This window comes from Agelaius phoeniceus, chromosome 2 (genome assembly GCF_051311805.1).
Source record: "Agelaius phoeniceus isolate bAgePho1 chromosome 2, bAgePho1.hap1, whole genome shotgun sequence".
NCBI classification, from domain to species: Eukaryota; Metazoa; Chordata; class Aves; order Passeriformes; family Icteridae; genus Agelaius; species Agelaius phoeniceus.
In genome coordinates, this window is record NC_135266.1 from 1517407 (window position 1) to 1540911 (window position 23505).

At 43.5% G+C, this 23505-nt stretch overlaps 2 protein-coding genes across 12 annotated transcripts; one reads left to right on the forward strand and one right to left on the reverse strand.

The window, feature by feature from the left end:
- Positions 1–1529: 1529 nt before the first annotated feature.
- On the reverse strand, positions 1530–8297 carry CBR1 (carbonyl reductase 1). The gene is made up of 4 exons (XM_054655098.2): positions 8149–8297; positions 6262–6581; positions 3688–3795; positions 1530–2496 (listed from the first exon to the last, which is right to left on the reverse strand). Exons 2-4 carry the CDS (start codon positions 6545–6547, stop codon positions 2060–2062), a joined length of 831 nt encoding a protein of 276 aa, XP_054511073.2. The 5' UTR covers positions 6548–6581; positions 8149–8297; the 3' UTR covers positions 1530–2059.
- On the forward strand, positions 8295–22321 carry SETD4 (SET domain containing 4). Of its 11 annotated transcripts, none has more exons than XM_054655096.2 (11): positions 8295–8356; positions 9237–9339; positions 9838–9933; positions 10707–10744; positions 10965–11053; positions 13111–13540; positions 14385–14559; positions 15023–15104; positions 15405–15485; positions 17065–17188; positions 17448–18412. In XM_054655096.2, exons 2-11 carry the CDS (start codon positions 9270–9272, stop codon positions 17580–17582), a joined length of 1320 nt encoding a protein of 439 aa, XP_054511071.2. In that variant the 5' UTR covers positions 8295–8356; positions 9237–9269; the 3' UTR covers positions 17583–18412. The 11 variants fall into 11 exon arrangements, 9 of the variants coding, with proteins under 9 accessions (XP_054511071.2, XP_077049153.1, XP_054511072.2 ...); XM_077193046.1 differs by having other exon boundaries at positions 8316–8356; positions 9237–9390; XM_077193030.1 differs by lacking the exon at positions 8295–8356 and adding an exon at positions 8459–8550.
- Positions 22322–23505: the final 1184 nt, after the last annotated feature.

Sequence of the window (23505 nt, forward strand, 5' to 3'; positions counted from 1 at the left end):
GAGGCCGACAGCGACAGACAAGAAAAGCAACAAGGACAAAGGCAACTCCAACTCCCGGTCGCCAGCCCCTTGCCCAGCTGGCTGGAGGCCCCCAGCGGGCAGTGGTCGGGGGCAGTGGGCAGGTCAGTCCTGCCACTGTCACAGACTGAGGAGGAGGAGAGGCCCTTTGCCAACAAGGACCGCGAGCTTTCCCAGTGGGAAGCTTTGCAAGAGACGTACACAAGAGAAGTGCTGAGAGTCCAAGAAATGTCCCAGCAGAGATCCAGGAGCAGCCAAGAGCTGTACCAATGCCAGGTATGTGTGAGAGTTGGGGAAGTTTCCCTGTGCAGAGGTGGGACACACCAAGAGCTCTATGAACAGAGAGAAACTGTCACAGTCCAGGAGCTGTAGCAGTGGGGAGAGTCCTCAGTGAGATGTAGCAAGGGGTGTATGAATGGGAAGAATGTGTCACAAGCCAAGAGATATCCCAGTGGGAAATAGACATGAGAGGGCAGCAGGATCTGGGATGGGGAGAAGACAAAAGATCCCATGAGCCGTCCCTGCAGAGAGATGTGAGTGTCTCTCTCCAAGGTCTTTTAAGGCTAAACTGTCCAATTAAGAAATGACACCTCAATTATTTTCACTTTTAACCCAATAACTGATCACTTGAATTCCACAATGGGGACTTTTTTATCCAATTACACAAAACCACCCAAACCCATGGAGAAGAAGGTGAAGAAGGAGCAGCCTCTGCCTAAAACCTCCATCGTGCTCTCTATATATTTTTATTTCTAAACCCTTAAACTCTTGAGTTTCCCACCCTGTGATATCACACACTTCTATTCAAACTCCACCCCCACAATCCCAGTTCTGCCATTCCATTCTGGAAGCTTCTCCAGGCCCTCAGGTCAATGCAGTGTTCTCTTGGGGTCAGTGCCTGGCAGCACAGAAAGTTTAAAATTCTCAGGAGCCAGGGTTCCAACACTTTTGTAATTTTCCCCCTAAACCTAAGGCTTCTGAGGGTTTTTTTTCTTCCCGCAGAAAAAATTTCCCTGAGAACTTTTGGCCTTCCCTCCCAGGAGCTCTGGGGCATGACTGATGAGGTAATTGCTCACAAAAACAATGCTCCTGTATGCTTAAAAAACCAATTTGTAACCAGCCCTTTGTTCTGTGCTGATAAGCAATTAATAATCCCCCCAAAAATTGATTCCCAATTCCTCCCACTCCAAGGCTTCTCAGCCCAAGCTGTTCTGGGGGAGGCCAATGTCAAAGCCACCAGCATCGCCTCCCTGACTCCTGATTAACAATTAACAAGCCCATTATTGATTTGTCACTCCTAACAACAGCTTTATGGGCAATTGTTTCCAGCTCCTTCAGCCTCAGAAGGGGCAATTTTTCAACTCTGAGACTTTGGAAGGCAATAAGCAACATTTCAACAAATGTAGAGCTCTCCATACCACTTACAGTTCTTGTTGCTGCTATGTGGAGAGCAGTTAATTCAGATTTTATTAAGGAAACTTCTGGCTGTGCAATAAAGGAACAGAGGAACATTTTGCTGTGCCAGGTCTGTAGTTTATTTTCTGTTTCCAATGCACACATCACAAATTCCAGCCACCAACTCTGCTGTAGAGAATGAAAATATATTTTCTGACTTTTTAAGTTTTTAGTACCACAATAATTAAGTATCAGAATATAAATCAGTAATTATTTATTGATATATCAATAACACCAACTGATTATGTTTGGCTATAAATGATAGCTCAGTGCTATTTTTATTTTCACCTAATTCCATTTAGTTCTGATAGTAAGGAATGTCTGTCCAACAGTGATTCTAGTCTTGAGTCTCCCCCCAGACAGATCACAGCAGCTCTAGAACAGCCCCATCATCTTTAGAAAACCCTGTGCAGCCTCCAGAACAGCTCTGGATCCTGGAAAATTCTAGTGTGATGAGAGATAAGGCACCTGCTTCCTCACCCCAGCTCCACGAGACCCACCCAGGGCAGAGGGAAAAGGGAATGATGGAGTTAGGAATGAAATCAGGAGAATGAGCTCAGCCCTTTCCATCTCCACCTCCCTGAGCTCACCAGGGTTTGACAGTTTTGTCACTGACAAACTGGCCATGAGGAGCATCAGCGCTGGAAGGCAAAAGGGCCAAATAAACGGGGGTCTCAGCCCCCTCCTCGGGGGACTTGGTGGCCCTGGGACCTGCCATGTCCGTCCTCACCCAGCCAGGGCAGCAGGCATTGAGGAGGATGTGCTCGCCTCTCCTCTGCTCGGTCAGCAGCCGCGCGTGGATCCTGGACAGGACGGTGACCCCGATTTTGGACACCCCATAGGCGGTGTTTGGCCAGCCCTCCTCCTCGTGGACACCTCTCTTGGTGTCTTCCACAAACTTGGCCATGAGCTGCACCAGCTCCTCCTCGGTGATGGCGTCACTGCGGAATTTCTGCTGCAGCTCCTGGCTGCAGCCTCGCAGGGCTGAGCTGCTCACCATGCTGGACACATTCACCACCCGGCCTGAAAAGAGAATGAAAAGGGATTTTCTTCACACATTTTCTGTCACGGACATATTTAGTGAAAAATCCTTTGCTAGGAATTTTATTTTATCCTGAGAAGCTGAGAAGCCTCAGAGGAGAAGAAAAACAATGGTTATCTGCTGCTGTGGAATGCAACAGGTACATCTTTGATTGGTCTCATGTGGTTGTTTTTAATTAATGGCCAATCACAGTCCAGCTGTCTCAGACTCTCTGGTCAGTCACAATCCTTTGTTATCATTCCATTCCATTCCTTTCTATTCCTTGCCAGCCTTCTGATGAAATCCTTTCTTCTATTCTTTTAGTAGATAATTTTCTTTCAATATAATATATATAATAAAATAATAAATCAGCCTTCTGGAACATGGAGTCAAGATTCTCATCTCTTCCCTCATCCTGGGACCCCTGTGAACACCTCCACATTTTCAGCTCCCATTGAAGTGGGGCTGCTCTCCAGTTCTGCATTCACTCCTCAGGTCAATATCTGTAAAATATTTTAGGTGGGTTGTTTTGCAGAGCTCCTGGAAAATCAGATAACTCAATGTTCTGATTTCTAGTAAATGCCATGAGAGGTAATTTAAGGTGTGAGTCTGCAAAGTTTCAGATAAACCTCCAGGAAACAACTTCACAATCAGCAGGTACACTCTTACTACAGCAGAAATATCACCTGGAGATTTACAAATTCCAGGATTTATCTCCCAGCACTTCAGTAAGAGGAACAAATCAGCTGAATCAGTAAATCACTCATCTCCAAAATTATATTTCACTGTTTCCCCTCTTACCTGCTACTTCACAGCCATTCTGGTGGTGAACTTGGGGATTTAATCTTAAAAGCCACAGAAATTAATGCTGTTAATGACTTTATTAACAGCCATCCTTCAATGTAGTACAAGAGCACTAGGCTGCAACCTTGGCACTGTTTCCTCTCTCCTCAAAATTCACTCACTCTGTTTATTCCTTCTCCCTCAGGAAATAAAAACCTGTTCTTCATCTGTTTGATTCTTTTTTCCTTGAAAACCTTGATGCATTTAAATATTAGAAGAGACCACATTTCACTTACAGCAACAAACACATCTGAAACACTGGTGCAATGCCTGAGACTGGAGAGGATTTCCCATTGAAAAGGGTCAAAATTCAAACAAAACTCTTTTTGCACTTGTTATGTTTCACTTACCATAAGGCTTCACAAGAGGCAGCAATTCTGTGCAAACATTCCTGGTTCCAAAAAAGTTTGTCTTAAGTGTAACCTCAGCCTGGACTGCAAATGGAGTGGTGTCATGAACTGGTCATAAGAAGTAGGAAGGGGAAAAAAAAACACCAACAAAAATTAGAATTGTAACACTGTTTGAATAGAAGTTATCAAACCCCAAGAGTTTCTCTTAGCTGCTGTTTTTAATAATTAGAAAACTGGTATATGATCATAGACTGGGCAGGTGTTCATTGTCTCCAAATCCATGATAATTCAAAAGAGAAATTGTAACAGATCATTATTTGATGTGGTTTTAATTGTCAAACATGTTTAATGACCCGCACTCATTTGCAAATCACTCACTTGCATTTAAATCTCACACATGAAGCCAGATTGTGACCCATGGCCAGAGTTCTGGCAGGGGGAGAACTGAAATCCTACAGAACCCCAAATCCTGCTCCATGTGTCACTTCCTGACACCCCAAGCCCCACTCATGTGTCTCACAGGGTACATGGTAACATTCTGAAACTCCAGGATTTAAGAAGCTTTATCAGAAAACTCTTCCCAGAGAGGCTCATCCAGAAGACAACTACAGCTCCAGCACCATTTGATACAGGAAGTTTTTGCTGGATTAAGGACTTTGCTGGACAAATGCAGCACAAAACCAAAATAACAAAACTTGATGGCAAATCTTTGACAGGCTGCAATAGCACATAATGCTACAACTAAGAAAGGAAAGCATAAATTCTGGGATGGCAGCAAAAACTTGGTGAAGCAAGAAGCAAACTGGGTAGAAATATCAATCTGGGAAGCAAAAACTGTAACCATGGGAGGAGCATCACAGCAAGTTCTTACACAGATGTTACACCCTCTGTGCTTGATACTCACAGCAGTTCCTTTATCAGTTAAACAGTTTAACTGATAGTTAAACAGTTTTTAACAGTTTAACAGTTAAACTTTAGCAGTTCTTGAATTGTGACTTACTGCTGACTCAGCTGTCAGCTAGAGGAGAGTCAAGGCTGAACATCTGGAAGTTATATTTTAACTGCTGCTGGAATCTTTGCTGAGCACACCCTGAAGCTCAGACAATTCTATTAACAGCTGCCTCCCAAGAAGCTGATCTTAAGCAATTTTCCTATAAAGTAACAAGCAAAAGAGTCAGAAGATCATCACTGCACTCCCACTCCATAAGAAGTTCCCTACTCTCTTTGAGTGTGAAGCTGTTCCCCCTTGGAATGCCCCAGTTAGGCCAGCCCAAAGCTTCTCCTGTGCAGGTGAACAATCCCAGCTGTGCCAGCCTTTCCTCCCAGCAGAGCTGCTCCATCCCTCTGCCCATCCTGGAGCCTCCTCTGGGCTCTCTGCAGCAGCTCCAGCTCCTCCCTGGGCTGGGGCAGCTCTGCAGGTGGAGTCTCACCTGAGGGGGGAACAGGGCTACAATCCCCACCATAAAACCAGCAGCCACACTTGTGATTTGCTCTGTCTGGAGCAAATTCTGATTCTGGATTTCATACACACGACAAAAATTTGTCCTTCCACCTTGAAACTGCTGAGTCTCACTTTCCCTGCCTTTCTGCCCACTGGGAGGTGAAAGGGTTAAACTCTTGCCCATCACAGCAGGATTTGAGTGGTTTAGAGGTGACTGAATGGCCTGAGAAAGTTCCAGACAGCAAAGCCCAGGCAGGGACAATGAAGGTGCTTTTTCATCAGCTGGAATCCCTGAGCAGAGAGTGCACAGAACAGAGCAGGGGGTGGAGAAGAGAAAACACAGCAGCTCCCTGAGGCACAGGGAGACATTCCCAATGGAGATAGATGGGCACTGAGGCAATGAACCCAGCCCAGCTCACTGCCCTGTGTGCCTCAACATTTCCATGTGGTGCAAACACACCCCTCCAGGGATGCATGTTTACAGAAACATGGAATTGTTACAGCTGCAAAAGCCTTCCCAGCCCATGCAGTGCCTGCCCCATGGGCACCTTGTCCCCAGCCCAGAGCACTCAGTGCCACCTGCAGGGGACACCTGCAGGGCTGGGCACTGCAAAGCTCCCTGGGCAGCCCCTGCCAAGGCCTGAGCTCCCTTGCCATGGAGAAATTCCTCCTGGTGTCCAAGCTGAGCCTGCCCTGGCACACTGTTCTCACATAATCCTTAGGATGAGAAATTTGCCCAAGCAAAAATGCAGCATGGCACTGACACAGAAGTGTTGGATGCACCCACTGCCCTCTCCACAGAACACAGAACTACCCCAGCAGAGCTCTTCCTCCTTTGAAAGTGATGCCAGCCTTGCTCACCAGCACGTTGAGCCCTCCATACTTCTCCCTGAGGAAGTCCAGGCCTTCCTTGGGCACCTCCAGGGATGGATGGGCACTCCAAACCTCCCTGGGCCACCCCTTCCAAGACCTGAGCACCCTTTCCATGGAGAAATTCCTCCTGATGTTCAACCTGACCCTCCCCAGGCACATATTCTCACATCATCCTTTAAGATGGGAAGTTTGCCCAAGCAGAAAGTGCTGGATGCACCCCCTGCCCTCTCCACAAAGTACCCCAAGAGAGCACTTCCCACCTTTGAAGGCAATACCAGCGTTGTTCACCAGCACGTCCAGCCCTCCATACTTGTCCTTGAGGAAGTCGCGCAGCGCTCGGATGCTCTGCAGGTCATCGATGTCCAGCTGGTGGAAGAGGGGGTGCAGCCCCTCCTGCTGGAGCTGTGCCACGGCAGCCTGGCCACGGCCGGCATCCCGCGACGTCAGGTACACATCCCCCGGGAACTGCCGGCACAGCGCCCGCACGATGGCCAGGCCAACGCCCTTGTTGGAGCCCGTCACCACAGCCACCTGCACGCTGGACATTGTCCCCTGGGAACGTGAGCCAAGGTCACAGGAACTGCCAACAGCAAAGAAAAGGCCAGTCAGACACGCAAAATGGCTGTGGGAAAGGAATCAGAATCCTGGGATGGTTTGGGATGGAAGGGACTCTGGAAACCCAGGGCACCGGGAATATTTCTGTGTCTGCTCTGGGGTGCACTGACTCTGACCCTCATCCATGGAGAAAGTTTCCCAGACTTCAACATAAACTAGAACCCACAAAAGTGTGAAATAGATTATAGAGAGTAGTGTAAGTGTATCATTGGGTGAGAAATTGAGGATTTTGGATTTTTAGCACGTTGTGGATGGAAGCAAGATGGAGGGCACAGGGTGTTGTACTGGGTTTGTTCTTCATGCTTCTTCCTCCTTCTTCCCCATGGGTTTGGGTGGCATTTTGTAACTGGGCAGAAAAGTCCCCATTGCAGCTCTTTGGGATCAGTTATTGGGTTAAAAGGGAAAATAATCCAGGTGTCAGTTCTTCATTGGATAGTTTAGGCTTTTGCGCCTTCTAATGAAAAGCTGCAGAACTCACAGTAGTGAGACTGTTTTACTGATAAGAAATAATAAACTCTTAAATCCAAAAATGAACTACTGTCTCAAGTGCCTTCAATTCAAACCCAGAGAAACCAACAACTAAAACCCCCACAACCTTAAAGATTGTCTCATTGTCATGGTCACCTTCCACTAGTGTTTTCTCTTTAAAATATTATTTAAAATTCCACCTCGGATTATGTGAAACTACATTCCTGTGCAAGCCGTGTAAATTCCTAAGGCAACAGGAGGTATTCACAGAGATATCTGGTGTTAAGTGTTCTGAAGAAAAGCCAAGCAGTGATGGGTAAAAAGAAGAAATGTCTCGACTAAAAATTACCAGTGACTAATCTTTCATACTAAATGAACTTTTTGTAGGAGTAAGCTCTTCTGCACTTGCACCTCACAGAAAGACTTTCCACCTTTTGGGAATATTCAATTGGGTCAGCTCAAGTTTTGCTGAAAACTTCAGGCTCAAAAACTGAGCAACCTGGTTTAGTGCAAGGTATCCCTGTCCATGGCAAGGGCTGGAACTGGATGATCTTTAAGTTCCCAAAGAATATTAAAAAAAGGATGGTGTATCTTTATCTTCCAGTGCCAGGCAGGAGGAGCACTTACAGCCTTTTCCGGGAAAAACAGCAGAGCACAGGCTGACTACAATGGCTGGTTGTGTAACACAGCATCCGAAACCTGCTTGCTGCTTTTCTAATCGATACAGTGCATTTAAAGAAGCTGCGTTTCCCCCACAAAAACAAGTTTAAACGCTGGCTTTGCCCCCTTTTGACATCATTACCATCTCTTTCTTTCTAATTTACTTGTAACCCTAAGCAGGCATCCAGCGAGTATAAAACACTCCAGGAATCTCCAGAGTGACGGCCCAGCGTTAGGAACGCCATTCTCCCCTCACCACGAGCCTCCCTCTGGCCCCCCTTGTCTCGTCCCCCTCAGGGGAGGGAACCCGCGGGCCGCCATCAACCCCGACGCCCTCAGGGGGGACACGGGGGTGAAGGGTCCGGTGGAGGGGGGGACGGGACACCCAGCACCCCATCACCCACCTCCAGCACAGCAGGGACTCGTCCCTCGGCTTCACACAGCGAGGACAGAGCACGTTATATCCAAAGCACAGGCACCCGCAAACCGCGGGGAAGGGAGATGGGGACGCCCCTAAGATGGCGGAGCAGCCCCGCCTCAGGGGCGGGAGAGCGGGCGGGACTCGCGGAGAGGGACGGCGAGGGAATGTCGGTCCTGGTGTCCCCTTTGCAGGTGGGTTTGGGGACACTGGGGAGCAATTCTAGCCCCAGGAGAGACTCGGGAATCACAGGGGAGGACGCGCTTGGGGCTCCCAGGGGGAGTGCGCGGAGCACGGGCGGTCCCTCAGGAAGTTCCGCTCCCGCAGCGCTGCCGGGGCCGTTTCTCTCCCTCCCGTCCCAGGGGTTTGTGCCGAGCGGGGAATGGAGGTTGGTTAGCACAGGATTCCAGGATTCTGGGGTGGGATGGGATGATAGGGGATGGGGTTTGGAATCGATGATCTCTGAGGTCTTTTCAACCCAAAGGAACGGGCTGGGATGGAGGGCCGGCCTCTGAGGAGCCCGAGCGCCTGTGGGTGATCCCGGCTCCCTGCAGCCCTCCGTCCTGGCAGGGAAAAGCTGCGCTTCGAGCTTCAGTTCAGGGCAATTTTAGCAAAAGGAAAGAGATCAGGGCAAGGTTCTTACCCAGAGGGTGCTGGCACTGCCCAGGCTGCCCAGGGAATGGGCACGGCCCCGAGGCTGCCACAGCTCCAGGAGCCTTTGGCCAGCGCTGCCAGGGATGCCCAGGCTGGGCTTGCTGGGCTCTGGGCAGGGCAGGGCTGGCACTGGATCATCCTTGTGGATCTTTCCCACCTCAGGATATTCCATAAGTCCATGAAATCCCATCCCATCCCATCCTTTCCCATCCCATAGCAGGGAAACCTCCCACTGTCCCAGGCTGCTCCCAGCCCCAGTGTCCAGCCTGGCCTTGGGCACTGCCAGGGATGCAGGGGCAGCCCCAGCTGCTCTGGGCACCCTGTGCCAGGGCCTGCCCACCCTCACAGTAATAAATTAGAAAGTGGCTTTAAATGTTTCTAAATCAGTTCTTTTTAATTTATATTTTTTTTCAAATTCAGGTTGTCTAAAAAAGGCAAAATCTGTTGCTTAATATGAAGAAAAGCAGAGGTCGGACAGGTCGAAAGAGAAGAAGAAAGCACTTGAAGGGTTTTATGGATGGAGGTATCATCATACCTGGAAGTTAAATAAGAAAATAACCAGTTGTTCCTCAAGGTGTCACTTCATTATTTATATTTTCAAAAGCCTTTGTGCTTGGAAAATTACATTCATAAATGTTACCTTTTTTTTATACGCAAATATCTGAGTATTAGTTTACAGTCCCAAGCAGAGCATGGTGAATTTTCTGAGCTCACTTTTCTGTCTAATGGCAAATATCACATTATTATAAAATTCCTTGAACATGCTGAATAACTCACACATTTCTGAGACCTCCCAGTGCCCAGAGACTCCAAATTAGTTTATTATTTAGTTTACAAATAACTAAATAATAAGTTTAAACAAATTAGTTTATTTATTTAGTTCAATTCTTTCTTGCCATTCTGTTATGCTTTAAAATGTCCAAAATACAGTTTCTCTGACTGTGCAGTAAAATTTTTTATATTTCCTTTATTGTCCAATAGAATGCCCTTTAATAACATTAATTTATTTTTCTGTTTTTAGTCAACTGCAGTCACAAGCTGGAATACATTAAACTTAAGAAGTGGCTAAAGGAGAGAGGATTTGAAGACAGTAATTTAAGGCCAGCAGAGTTCTGGGGTAATGCTTTAATTATTTCTTGATGGTACAAATTTCTGAATCTTCTAAGAATTTTAGATGCCAGCCTTCATTTTGAATTATGCCCCTGTCTGGCATCAGGAAAAAAACCAGTTACTGATACTCTTCCAAGGATTCTTGTAATGTCAATTTAACATGAAAAAATAGATATGGAGGCCTGAAAAAGCCAAAATTTGAAGTGTTAACAAAGCAGTTTTTGGAATTCAACGTTGTTATAATTTGTTTATCTTTTTATCCCCAAGCAAGTTCAGCAGAAAGCTGAGGTTCACTTAGTAATCTTTACTGTAAAGATTTATACTTATATTTTTTCCTCTCTCTGTAGGTTTTATTTTAAATATTTTGTAATATTATAGACAGAGCAGAAAGAACAGAATGGATCAGAGAAAAATATTGTGACTAGAAATGCTAAAGTTTAGTTAAAACTCTGAAACCAAGAGCTGCAGATGGTGATGAAAAATGTGTTTGAGGAAAAAATGGAGAAAAAGAAGGTGAATAATTGCTATAAGTGGGAGAAAAAAAAAAAGCTGAACAATTGCTAGAATTAGACAGCAAATGCTGCAGGATATGCAGGGAAAAGATCCTGAAAAATAAAGAAAATTGGAGCAAAATAAATGAGGTCTATCTGGAGCAGTCCATAATTGAATTTATGTTTTGTTCCACATACTGCCTGTTCTGTTAGAGCTTTTCCTTGCTGACCTGATCCCTGATTTTCCATCTCTCCATTTATTTATTCCTGCTCTCTGTTCCTTCTTCAGAGACAGGCAGAGGATTGATGGCAACAAAAGCTCTCCAGGTGAGTGATGCTGTTTCTGATGCAGGAGCCTTTCAGCATTTTTTGACATTTAATGATTTTTGCAACAAGCAAAGCTCAGAAATGCATTGTGAATGTAATTTCTGCCTTTTGGACTGGTGCAGCCATGAAGTGAAACCAGCAGTCCCCACAGTAATTAAATGAGTCTCTACACCTGATTTTGCCTGGTTTTTGTGTGTATTTTTTCCCTCCTCCCTCCAAGGCAGGAGATGTGATAATTTCATTGCCTGAGAAGTGTTTGCTCACCACCAGCACCGTCCTCAGCAGCTGCCTGGGAGGACACATTGAGAAGTAAGTGACAAGTGACACTTGGTGGCCTTCAGTGGGGTTTTCCAGCAATAATGAATCCTCTGAAGGGGTGGTGGAGCTTTTAACTGAGTACCCTGAGTGGTGCCAGCATTTTGGGGATGTGGAATGCTCAGCTGGAGAACATTTTTGATACATACTGAACATCTGATGAATACTGAACATTTGCTAAATACTGAGCACCCCCTTTTAGCTTGGCACAGCTGGAGAGAGGGCACAGCTGCAGCTGGAGCTGCCTCAGAGCTTGCTTGGCCCTAAATGCCAATTAGGAATGGTTTTTTGGGAATTTGGGAGCCAGCTTCAATAGGACAAGGAAGATAAAACTGGGCTGCAAAGCCAGGGCCCTTTAGAAAATTAGGAACAAATTGGAAATTTGGGAAATTTGGAACAAAGTCCCATGCTGGGCATTGAGTACTTGTGTATCCTGAAAAAAGCCAGCTCAAGGGGTCAGCTAGAAATTGGTATTAAATCCAGCTTTTATTGCCCCTTGGAAATCAGCCCCAGGACTTGGGGATGAAATACAAGAAGTTTTAAAACTTCAAGAGAGCTCTGAGAGAGGTAAAACTCTGCTGTGTCCATTTCCCATCTCACCTCTGTGGGTCTGCTGCATTGGTATTTTTATTATTATTTTATTTCTATTTTAATTTAATTTAATTTAATTTTATTTTATTTTATTTTATTTTATTTTTTTATTTTATTTATATTTTATTTTTCGTTTTATTTTCTACTTTTTATTTTTATTTTATTTATTTGTATTTTACTTTTTACTTTTATTTATTTTTCTTTCGATCTTATTTTTCTTTCTTTTTTATTTTTATTTTTATTCCTATTTTATTTTGACTTCTATTTATTTTCATTGGATTTAATTTTATTTTAACTTTTTATTTTTAGCTATTTTTATTTTTACTTTATTTAAAATATTTATAAATAAATATTTATTTATATACATTACATATCACATATATAATATATATAATATATATAATACATATGTAATATATATTATATATATTTATAGATAATAATCCTTATATATAATATTTATTTTATTTTAATTTATTTTAATTTTCCCTCCTATTTTGTTTTTGTTTTTATTTTTATTTTTATTCCTATTTCTATTTCTGTTTTATTTTTATTTTACTTTTAATTTTTTTTCTTACTTTTTTATTTTTATTTTTATTCCTATTTTATTTTGACTTTTATTTATTTTCATTTGATTTAATTTTATTTTTATTCTACTTTTTGTTTTTATTTTTTTATTTTTACTTTATTTTATTATAAATATTTATTTATATATAATAAATATATAATATATAATACATATAAATATATATAATATATATAATATATATTTATATATGTTTATATATACTAATCCTTATATATAATATTTATTTTATTTTAATTTATTTTAATTTTCCCTCCTATTTTGTTTTTATTTTTTTATTTTTATTCCTATTTCTATTTTATTTTTATTTTACCTTTAATTTTTTTCTTACTTTTTCTATTTTTATTTTTATTCCTATTTTATTTTTGCTTCTATTTATTTGCATTTGATTTAATTTTATTTTTATTCTACTTTTTGTTTTTATTTATTTTTATTTTTTACTTTATTTTATTTAAAATATTTATAAATAAATACTTATTTTTATATATTATATAATATATAATGCATATAAATATAACATATATAATATATAATATATATTATATATATTATATATATATAGAATATATAATATATATAGATACATATAATATAATATATGTTATATATATTTATTTATATATATTTATATATAATAATCCTTATACATAATATTTATTTTATTTTAATTTATTTTAATTTTCCCTCCCATTTTGTTTTTATTTTTTAATTTTTATTTTTATTTCTATTTTTATTTTTATTTCTATTTCTATTTTATTTTTATTTTACCTTTAATTTTTTTTTTACTTTTTTTATTTTTATTTTTTATTTCTATTTTTTATTTAATTTCTATTTTAATTTAATTTTCTTTTGGTTTTATTTTTATTTTCAATAGCTGGAAGCCCCCTGTGTCTCCTTTGCTGGCCCTGTGCACGTTTTTGATAGCAGAGAAACACGCTGGGGAGAAATCTCCATGGAAGCCCTACCTGGATGTTCTACCCAAGACTTACACCTGCCCTGCTTGTATGGAACCTGATGTCATCAATCTGCTCCCAAAACCCTTAAAAAAGAAGGCTCAGGAGCAAAAAATGATGATCCAAGAGCTGTTCAGATCTTCCAAAGCTTTCTTCTCTTCCCTGCAGCCTTTATTTACTGAGAGCACAGGAACTATTTTTAATTTCAGTGCTTTGGAGTGGGCTTGGTGCACTATAAATACCAGGACAATCTACATGAAACATCCCCACAGGGACTGTTTCTCCCTGGAGCCAGATGTTTATGCATTGGCACCATATTTAGATTTGCTCAACCACAGCCCAAATGTTCAGGTAAGAAGTTCAAAATAGATCAGTAAATTTCTGTATTTTTCTAAAGTGCACTCTGTCAGTGCCATCTGCATTCATGTGATGGATGAGAGGAGTGTGGGGAGGGCAGGGATGGATCTCACAGGGGGAGGAATGGCTCAGCTCCTCAGGAACTGGAGTGCCAGGACACAGGGAGTGGTTTCAGACTGCCAGAGGGCAGGGCTGGATGGGATATTGGGCAAAATCCTGTCCTGGCAGGGCTGGCATGGAATTCAGGGCAGCTGGGGCTGCCCCTGGACCCCTGGCAGTGCCCAAGGCCAGGCTGGGCACTGGGCACAGTGGGAGGTGTCCCTGCCATGGCAGGGGTGGCATGAGATATTTAAGGTCCCTCACAGCTCAAACATTCAGTAATTGTAGAATTCAAATATTTCAGTTTGTGCAGCAAAGCCAAGGTGCAGGGAGAGCCCACAGTGCCTGGGGGAGGTTGGCATCCAAACCAACTGTTGGGAAGAGCCACTTGTAAACACCCCCCTGATCTGCTCCTAAAAGCAGGACAAATTCCTTGTCCTGGCACAAATTCCATGGTCCCTGTGTTCCTTCAGCTCTGGCTGAAGCCTCAGAGCAGCCTGAGGGGTGTGCAGAGGGAATTTCCACCTTCTGTCAGGCTCTGGGTGCCACCACTGGGCTGGGGCAGCACAGGAGAGGCCAACCCTGTGTGGAACCATCTGTGTTTGCAGATCTGGGGTCCCTCCAGGAGGTCCCAACAACTGAACAGGAATTTCAATCCTCTGAGGTTTCAAAATTCAAAGGTTTATTTCCTTTTTCACCCTACCAAGAATAAAATCCTTTTATTTTTCACTCCCTGAAGGTCAAGGCTGGGTTTAATGAGCAGACAAGGAGCTATGAAATTTGGACAAATTCACAATGCAAAAAATACCAGGAAGTTTTGATCTGCTATGGACCTCATGATAATCAGAGGCTGCTGCTGGAATATGGATTTGTTGCCATGGACAACCCTCAGAGCAGTGTTTATGTCTCAGCAGGTTGGATTTATGGATTGTCTGAGCATTGAAAGGCACAAAACCAGAGACCTGAGTGTGTGAATTCTCAAGGAATGCAGAAGGGTTTGATCCCTCTTTGCATAGACTTTAATGATTTAATTTTTGCCTAATTTAAAATGGGTTTTGTGGCCATTTTTATTTTTCAAATTTGTTGTTATTAACAACATCTGTGTAGAGATTCCAGCTGGATGTCTTAGATTGCAGCACTGAGGATTGAAATCCAGATCTCCACAGACTGAACTTGCTTGGAGTGTTTCATAACTTCAGTCTGAGTCAGGATTTCTGTTAGAATCCTGGAGAGAATTCTGGAAAGTTCATCAAAAATTAACAGGTTTTGATCTTAGTCCTACATGAAAGAGATGGTTGAAATATTTTCTCAGAATTGATGATTGCAGTTTCTCATACATACAATTTGTTTAAATATGTAAACTGTATTTTTCTGCAGATACCCTCCTCAAATATTTCTCACCACTGGACAAGCAGAGAAAGGCCAAAGTTTCCATTCTAAAGGATCATGATTTCCTAGAGTAAGTATCTGGAGTTTTTTGTTTCCTGGTGAGATTTTAATTCAGTTTTTCTGGGAGTCAGATTTTGCTTCTAGTATCAAAATCCAGCAAAAAAATAGAATTATTTGTTTTTTTACAAACTCACTGCTTGGGAGAGATGGAGAAGTTATAAATACCAGTAATTTAAATAAATTAAATATAATGGTAAATATAAATACCAATAAATATCAAAGCTGGAGATCCACCATGGCTGATGTATCTCAGGAAGAAAACTCACTCTAAAGCTCACCTTAACTTCATCTCATCCCTTGGACTGTGTAGGAACCTGACCTTTGGCTGGGAGGGACCATCCTGGAGACTCCTCACAGCCCTCAAGGTGCTGAGTCTGGCAGCAGAGGAATTGTGAGTTGGAGCAGCCTCAATATTTATGGGGTGGGTGTGCAGGAGCCTTTGGCTTTGATTGCATGGAATCACCAGGGTGGGAAGAGCCCCCAGGATCACCCAGTGCCACCCCAGCCCCACCAGCATCACCCCAATCCCTGTCCCCAAGGCCACATCCAGACTGCTCTGGGACAATTCCAGGGACTCCAAACCTCCCTGGGCAGCTCAGCCCAAGGCCTCACCACTCTGCCAGGGAAATTTTTTTCCCCAATATCCAATAGGAATGAAATTTGAGGCCATTTCCTCTCCTCCTTTCCCTGCCCCTCCTGTCAGGAGCTGTGCAGAGCACTGAGGTCCCCCCTGATCCCCCTTTGCTCCAGGCTGAGCCCCCCCAGTTCAGCTGCTCCCCCCAGGATTTGGTTTCCAGCCCTTTCCCAGTTATTTTTGCCCTCTCTGGCCAAGCTCCAAGCCCTCAATGTCATTTGTTGGGGAACACTGCACAAGCTGGGAGAGAATCCCACTCCCTGCCCTGCTCTGGCCCAGGTTTGCAGCACTCCAGGGCAGAAGCTGAGTTTATTCCCACTGGTGCTCACATTTGCAGCTTCAATCTGAAAGGGAATTTAGACCAAGAGGGAAATCAAGCTTTTCTCTTTTTTCCCCACAGTAAGATCCCAGCTCAGCCCAAGGCCTGACCACTCTGCCAGGGAAATTTTCTGTCCCAGTCTCCAACCTGAGCCTGCCCTGGTGCCATTTGAGGCCATTTCCTCTGCTCCTTTCCCTGCCCCTCCTGGCAGGAGCTGTGCACAGCACTGAGGTCCCCCCTGATCCCCCTTTTCTCCAGGCTGAGCCCCCCCAGCTCCTTCAGCTGCTCCTCCCAGGATTTGTTTTCCAGCCCCTTCAATATTTTCTGTTTTCCCCCACTCTTTCTTTGCTCTCTGCTGGCTGTGAGTGACACACTGGGACAATGTTTGGATCTCCTGTGTCTGATTTGTTGACCCCAGGTGAGAAATGAAAAGAGGAAAGTCAGAGTACACCATTGGCTGTAAACTCCCTCCCCTTTTGCTGCTTTGGTGATTTCCTTTCCTGTATTATTTTCCCTTTCTATTTCAAACCTCTATTTCCTCTATTCCCTTCTATTTCAAGATGTTCCCTCAAGGTTCAGGCTCCTTTCAGGCCTTTTTCCTGTTGGTTTGATGAAATTTTAAATGCTTTTAACCTGGTTTGATTTCCTTGAGTCATGTGTTCCACAGGCTGGAATTCCAGGGCTGAGGAAGTTGCTGAAATTCATCTCCAGGGACTCTCAGTGCACTTGGAGCATTTATTCCAAATCAGCCTCAAACATCAGGGCTAGAAAATGATTACCTGCACTTTGCTTGGAATAAATGAAATGAGGCAATAAATTAATGAGAAAAGGCTTGTTCAGAGCTGTTTGTGCTTTGAAGATTCATTGCTGAGTGGAAAAAATTGATCTGAGAACTAAAAATAAATCCCTGGGCTGGGTTACAGGCCCAGGTGAGGGCCAGGGCAGCAGAGCCACGTTTGGCATCCAGCTGGGGAGTGCAGCAAATCATTCTGAACTCTTCCACCATTTTGGTTCCAGTGCCTGCTGGAGGAGGATCCTGCTTGGTGATGTCTCTTCAGCCAGGAATGAACAGCAGGCTTTGGCTACAGCAGCAAAAATTTGTCAGTTTTTAATAGAGGAGACCCAGCATGTCCTTCTCCAGGTAACTTGGGAAAACAAGGGAGCTCAGATTCCTTTCTCCATCAGGACTATGTCATTTTCTAAAGAAGAATTTTGATGATTTTTCCCTTTCCCTCTTTTTTCTTTTCCTTTTTACTATCAAAGTTTCTCTTGTGAAATTAAAAACCCCACTATTTTACCATAATCAATGAAATCCTTATGGATTTCCACAGATTTTCTCTTCACATCCTATTAAATAATCAGAATTTGGAATCATTTCATCCCATTTGTCTCAACTGCAGATTTCCCAGTTGAAAAGAGACAAAGAGAACCTCAGAACCCACCTGGCTTTGGTGGAAATGCTGCGCTCAGAAGACCTCAAGATCCTTCAAAAATCAGCTGAGATTCTTTGCAACTTGAATTCAGGAACAACTTGAGCCCCCTGGAGCTGTGACAGCTGTAATTGCTCAGGCATTATTGCCAGATTATTACTCTTTTAATGGATTTGAGCAGCAAAGAATAATTTAAATTTCATCAGAATAATTTTGGTCTTTGCTGACCTTCACACAGAAGGTTCAGTTGAAGAGGAGAGCTCGAGCTCCTTGGTTTGGAGAAAAGAGAATTTTTTTAAAGGGCATTTCAGGGCAGGACCCTTATTTAAGCTGCAGAAACTTCATTTGGAATTGGGATTCTCTTGTGATTGTTTTCCATGATGTGATTTTAAAAAGTGTTTATTTTTGTAAATATATTACCTCATTTTCTACAAGACTTGTCTGCTTTATTTTTCTAAAATCCTTCCTGGAGCTGGAACTCCATTTCTTACATCCTTGAGGCCAATTCACCTTCAGATTTGCCTAAATTATATTTTTAAGTCACTTGCCACCATATTTTCCACTCTAATCAGTCCCATTAAACCCTGCTCAGTTTAGATTGGATATCAGGAATTTTTTTCCCATGGGAAAGGTTGTAAAACATTGGAACCCAGGGCAGAGTCCCCCATCCCTGGGACTGTCCAAAAACGTGGATGTGGCACTTGAGGACTTGGTTTGATGGTGACCATGGGGTGATGGTTGAACTTTGAGCTTAAAGTCTTTTCCAGCCTTAAGGATTCAGGGATTTTCTGGCTCTGAGTGGCTCCTGAGGTTCCTTTGGATTTTGGGGGAATTCTCACCTGTTTTTCTCCAGGTCCTTCTGTGCCACTGACTGGCTCAGCCCTGCCCCTGTGACTCTTTGACCTTCCTTTAATAAAGCCCTTTTCATTCTCTAACACCAGCTGTGTTTCTCATTTTATCATTTGATCCCAAAATGGTGCCAGAGTTAAAGGAGATAAGGCTCTTTGGCTGGTTTATTTCTCTTTTATTTTTTTCCTGAGGATGGTTATTTTAAGAACAGCTCCTGTACAATGTGTCTGGCCTGGTGAATAGGAGTTTGACAGAAGTTGATTTGCTTTTGTTCCACATTTATTCCAGGTGCTTTGGATATGAGCTCTGCTCCTGGAACTCCTGCACACCCTCCAGGGAGAGCAGGAAAGGGAGTCTGGAAATGCAGGAAAGAAGGCAGAGCACAGCAGTTTATGTGTATATATCAAAATAGAACTTTAAATTTAAGCTTAAACTTTTTTGATTCAACCTAAACTGTGTGCAAGACAGGGCTGAGAGCTGAGGTGCCTGAGGAAGCAGCAGCCCTGGAAGTGCTCTGTACCTGGTTTACAGAATAAATCAAATTTTCAGAGTCAAAATTCTCCCTCTCAGCCTCTACTTTGAGCTGCAAACAGCATCTCCTCAGTGATGGGCTGGTAACATTTCACTCTGGCTCTCTGTTCCCTGAAAAGGGATTGAGCTGTGGGGAAAAAAGAGAAAAGCTTGATTTCCCTCTTGGTCTAAATTCCCTTTCAGATTGAAGCTGCAAATCTGAGCACCAGTGGGAATAAACTCAGCTTCTGCCCTGGAGTGCTGCAAACCTGGGCCAGAGCAGGGCAGGGAGTGGGATTCTCTCCCAGCTTGTGCAGTGTTCCCCAACAAATGACATTGAGGGCTTGGAGCTTGGCCAGAGAGGGCAAAAATAACTGGGAAAGGGCTGGAAACCAAATCCTGGGGGGAGCAGCTGAACTGGGGGGGCTCAGCCTGGAGCAAAGGGGGATCAGGGGGGACCTCAGTGCTCTGCACAGCTCCTGACAGGAGGGGCAGGGAAAGGAGGAGAGGAAATGGCCTCAAATTTCATTGCTATTGGATATTGGGGAAAAAATCCCTGGCAGAGTGGTCAGGCCTTGGGCTGAGCTGCCCAGGGAGGTTTGGAGTCCCTGGAATTGTCCCAGAGCAGTCTGGATGTGGCCTTGGGGACAGGGATTGGGGTGATGCTGGTGGGGCTGGGGTGGCACTGGGTGATCCTGGGGGCTCTTCCCACCCTGGTGATTCCATGCAATCAAAGCCAAAGGCTCCTGCACACCCACCCCATAAATATTGAGGCTGCTCCAACTCACAATTCCTCTGCTGCCAGACTCAGCACCTTGAGGGCTGTGAGGAGTCTCCAGGATGGTCCCTCCCAGCCAAAGGTCAGGGTCCTACACAGTCCAAGGGATGAGGTGAAGTTCAGGTGAGCTTTAGAGCTGGATGTGGCCCTTGGGGACAGGGACAGATTTTGGGGTGCTGCTGGTGCTGCTGGGGTGGCACTGGGTGATCCTGGGGTGCTCTTCCCACCTTGGTGATCCTGGGATTCAAGGAGAGCTGAAGTGGGAAGGCACTCAAACACTCAAACACAAACTGGGTTTGTTTAGGTAATAAGAGCCACCAGATTTCATGTGTAAAGAGCTCGAGGCCAAAATAGCACAGTTGATTTTTTTTTTTATTTTTTAAGAGAGGTGTTGATTTAGTGCAGTCACTGAAGTCACTGAAAAATTACAAACATGAAACCTCCTGACAAAATCTTTGCTGTGTCAGTTTATGTCAATAAAACCTGGATTTCCTTTGATCTCCTGCAGAAAGTGGCTCCCAGTTGAGAGTTTCCTCCTGTAATGTGTGCAGCTCATCCATCACTGCTGAGTGCCCTCAGGCCTGTCTGGTCTGGGACAAGATAAGGGAGTATCAACTTCACAGCCTGATAATTGAAGCTTTTAAATAAGCTATGAAAACACTGCCGATGACATTTCCAAAGGAAAGAGCTTTTAAAAATGGTGTTGTCCAAAAACTGCCACACTTGGGCAGAATTTGCAATGTTCGTTTGCAGTCAGTGATTCAAGTGATGGATTTAATGTTCTCTGGAGCACAGGAAAATATCCCAAAAAACTTTATGGGTTTCTTTAAACAGTAGCAGGGTCAGGAGGCTGCTCCTGGATCCCTAGAAGTGTCCAAGGCCAGGCTGGGTGGGATTTGGAGTAACCTGGCAGGGGCTGAAATAATTTGTAATGTCCCTCCCACCCCAAACCATTCCAGAAATGGAAAGAAAAAATTCCATTTCCAGCTCATTTTCCTGCAGGTTCTAGGGGATATCTACAATCCCAGAACTCAGGTTTAGGAAGCACTGCACTGAAGCGTATTCAGGGAAAAACCAAAGACAATTAATCCCACATCAATTGTAGAAAATATAAACCAAATGCAATCTCTGTGCTGTCCACTAGATGATGCAGCTGTACTGCAGAGAAAAAGGAATTACAGTAAATCCACAGCCAATTATAATCCTATTTACTGTATTATATTTATAACAGAAAAAAGCATTGTCTCTAGTGAGATACCATTACTGTATTTAGATAAATAGTTCAAAATGTCATTTTCTTTTTGCTCTAAAAGTGAAACATGAAGGTTTGTAGTCTTTTATCTGCTCAGTTTTATTGGGATTTAACTCTCTTGTTGTGCCTCTCACAAGTTTCCTCATGGCATTCCTCTTGGATCTGTCACTCAAGACAGAGCTCAAATCATTGCCTGGATGATCTTGAAGGTCTCTTCCAACCCTGGTGATTTCAAGAACTCCCCTCTGATGGATTAATGAGTGGGATTGCAGTGCAGAAATGTCTGCTCCTGTGGTTTATTCCTTCAGAATGAGGGGCCTGATGGATCTCTGGCACAGACACCTCTCCATAATGTCCTTGGATGGAGCAGATTGAAACATTGCCACTGACTGGGGGGAATTTGGAGGAGAGAAACTTCAGGGTCACCTCATTGTGGCCTTGCAGGACCTGAAGGAGCAGAAAAAAAAAAACATGGAAAGAGGCAATTTCCAAGGGCTGGAGGGACAGGACACAGGGAATGGCTTCAAACTGCCAGAGGGCAGGGCTGGAATTTTCATGGGAGCTTTCAGTCACCCGGATTTAAAGAGATGAATAATGATGCAATGAGTTGTTCCATGGGGCTGGGAGGGAAAATGACCCATAAAATAGAAAATAATGGGATTAAATGTTCACCTGTTGAGACTCCTGCAGCATCACTTGGGGAAATCAGGGCTTCACCCTTGGTGGATGGAGGGGATTTGGAAGCAGGATGGGCAGAGGGATGGAGCAGCTGTGCTGGGAGGAAAGGCTGGCACAGCTGGGATTGTTCACCTGCACAGGAGAAGCTTTGGGCTGAGCTTAGAGCCCCTTCCAGTGTCCAAAGAAGGTTTTAAAAAGGAGGAAGAGGGACTTTTTATATGGACAAACAGTGACAGGACAAGGGGGGAATGGTTTTAAACTGCCAGAGGGCAGGGCTGGGTGGGATCTTGGCAATGAGGAATTGTTCCCTGGCAGGGTGGGCAGGGCTGGCATGGAATTCCATCCCTGGATCCCTGGCAGTGCCCAAGGCCAGGCTGGACACTGGGGACAGTGGGAGGTGTCCCTGCCATGGCTGGGGTGGCACTGGGTGGGCTCTGAGGTCCCTCCCAACCCAAACCATTCCATGGTGGGAGGAATCCCAGCTGAGCTCTGCATCCCTTGCAGACATTCCAGAGGCTCTGGCTGTGCCCCTTTAGAGCTCCCTCGTGCTGGGGCTGCTGTGGCAGGGCCAGCTGGGCCCTTGTGACCCCTGGCAGGCAGCGAGGAGGGGACAAGGGACACTCTCAGCAGGAGGATGGTGCCACTCCTGGCTGCACCAGCCTGCCCGGGCTGGCCTCCAGAGCTTGTGCAGAATAAACCAACAAGGAATTGTGTGGGAAATGGATTTATAGAAAATTTTTAATGTTTAATAGAAGGTTTATATAGTGTGTCTACAAAATAAGTCTATTACACAAAGTATAGTGTGTTTCAACTTAAGTTTATTCAATTAATATAATGTAATGTAATATAATGTAATATAATATAATATAATATAATATAATATAATATAATATAATATATATTATATTATGTTATATTATATTATATTACATAATATTATATATTATATAATTATTATAATGTAATTAATATAGTAATATAATATAATATAATATAATTTTATATAATTTTATATAATTATAATATAGTGTTATAATTAAGTTTATAGACATTAATTATTAAAGTAACAATATTAGTAATAGTGCCTTGTGTTCTTCACTGTGCACAACAATCAATGAACCACAAACTTATAGTGTATTGTAATTAGGAAATAATTGGCTTCTGATTGTGATGGTGTGAATTATAACATCTGTATTGTCTCACCCTTCTCATGGCACTGAAAATGGAATAAAAGTTTTTTAAAATGCCTCTCAGTTACCCCATCTCTGGGTCAGGAAAAGGCTTAATCCAACAGAATTGCAGGGAATTTGTGTGTCCTTCCCATGAGATGAACTCTGAAAGGACAGGGATGGAATTTGGGGGAATTTGGGTGTCCCAGGGAAGGCATTTCAGGGAATTTGGTTGTTCTTCCCATGAGATGATCTCTGCAAGGACAGAGATGCTCGCTGGGGCTGGTCTGGCCTGCAGAGGATGTTGGGGAGGGATCAAGAGGGACCTTTTGGGATTTTTTTGGCAGTGCTGGGGCCTTTTTGTTGTACTGGTCACTGCTCCTTGCACAGAGGGATATGGACACAGATCCCAGGTGGGAAATCTCTCATTTTCTGTTATATCAGTGTATCCCAGAATTCCAGAATTTTTTGGCTTGGAAGGAACCTTAAAGACCATTCAGTTCCACTCCTGGCAAGGGCAGGAACACCTTCCACTGGAAAAATCAGGTGTTCCTTCCAGGGCAGGAATACCTTCCACTAGAAAAATCAGTCAGGGAGTTGTGGAGAGCAAGAAGAAAAAAAGGAAGAGAGAAACAACACTGAAAAAATCGGAATGGTAAAACATTCCTAATTTCCAAGTAAAACGTTTTCCTTAGAGAAAATGGGCAGAGGATTATGAAACAAAGAAACCCCAGACCCCTGCAAGATGAAACAGCGTGAAAAATGTTCTTAATGCACCCACATTCTCTGGAG

Bases quoted from the DNA above. Each gene is read 5' to 3' on its own strand.
- CBR1 (XM_054655098.2), bottom strand. From the start codon at position 6,547: ATGTCCAGCGTGCAGGTGGCTGTGGTGACGGGCTCCAACAAGGGCGTT. The intron at 3,796-6,261 runs GTGGGAAGTGCT...TCTTATGACCAG, and splicing joins CGCTGGTATTGCCTTCAAAG to TTCATGACACCACTCCATTT. The intron at 2,497-3,687 runs GTAAGTGAAACA...TTCTCTTTTCAG, and splicing joins GCCTCTTGTGAAGCCTTATG to GCCGGGTGGTGAATGTGTCC.
- SETD4 (XM_054655096.2), top strand. From the start codon at position 9,270: ATGAAGAAAAGCAGAGGTCGGACAGGTCGAAAGAGAAGAAGAAAGCAC. The intron at 9,340-9,837 runs GTATCATCATAC...TTCTGTTTTTAG, and splicing joins GAAGGGTTTTATGGATGGAG to TCAACTGCAGTCACAAGCTG. The intron at 9,934-10,706 runs GTAATGCTTTAA...TTCCTTCTTCAG, and splicing joins AAGGCCAGCAGAGTTCTGGG to AGACAGGCAGAGGATTGATG.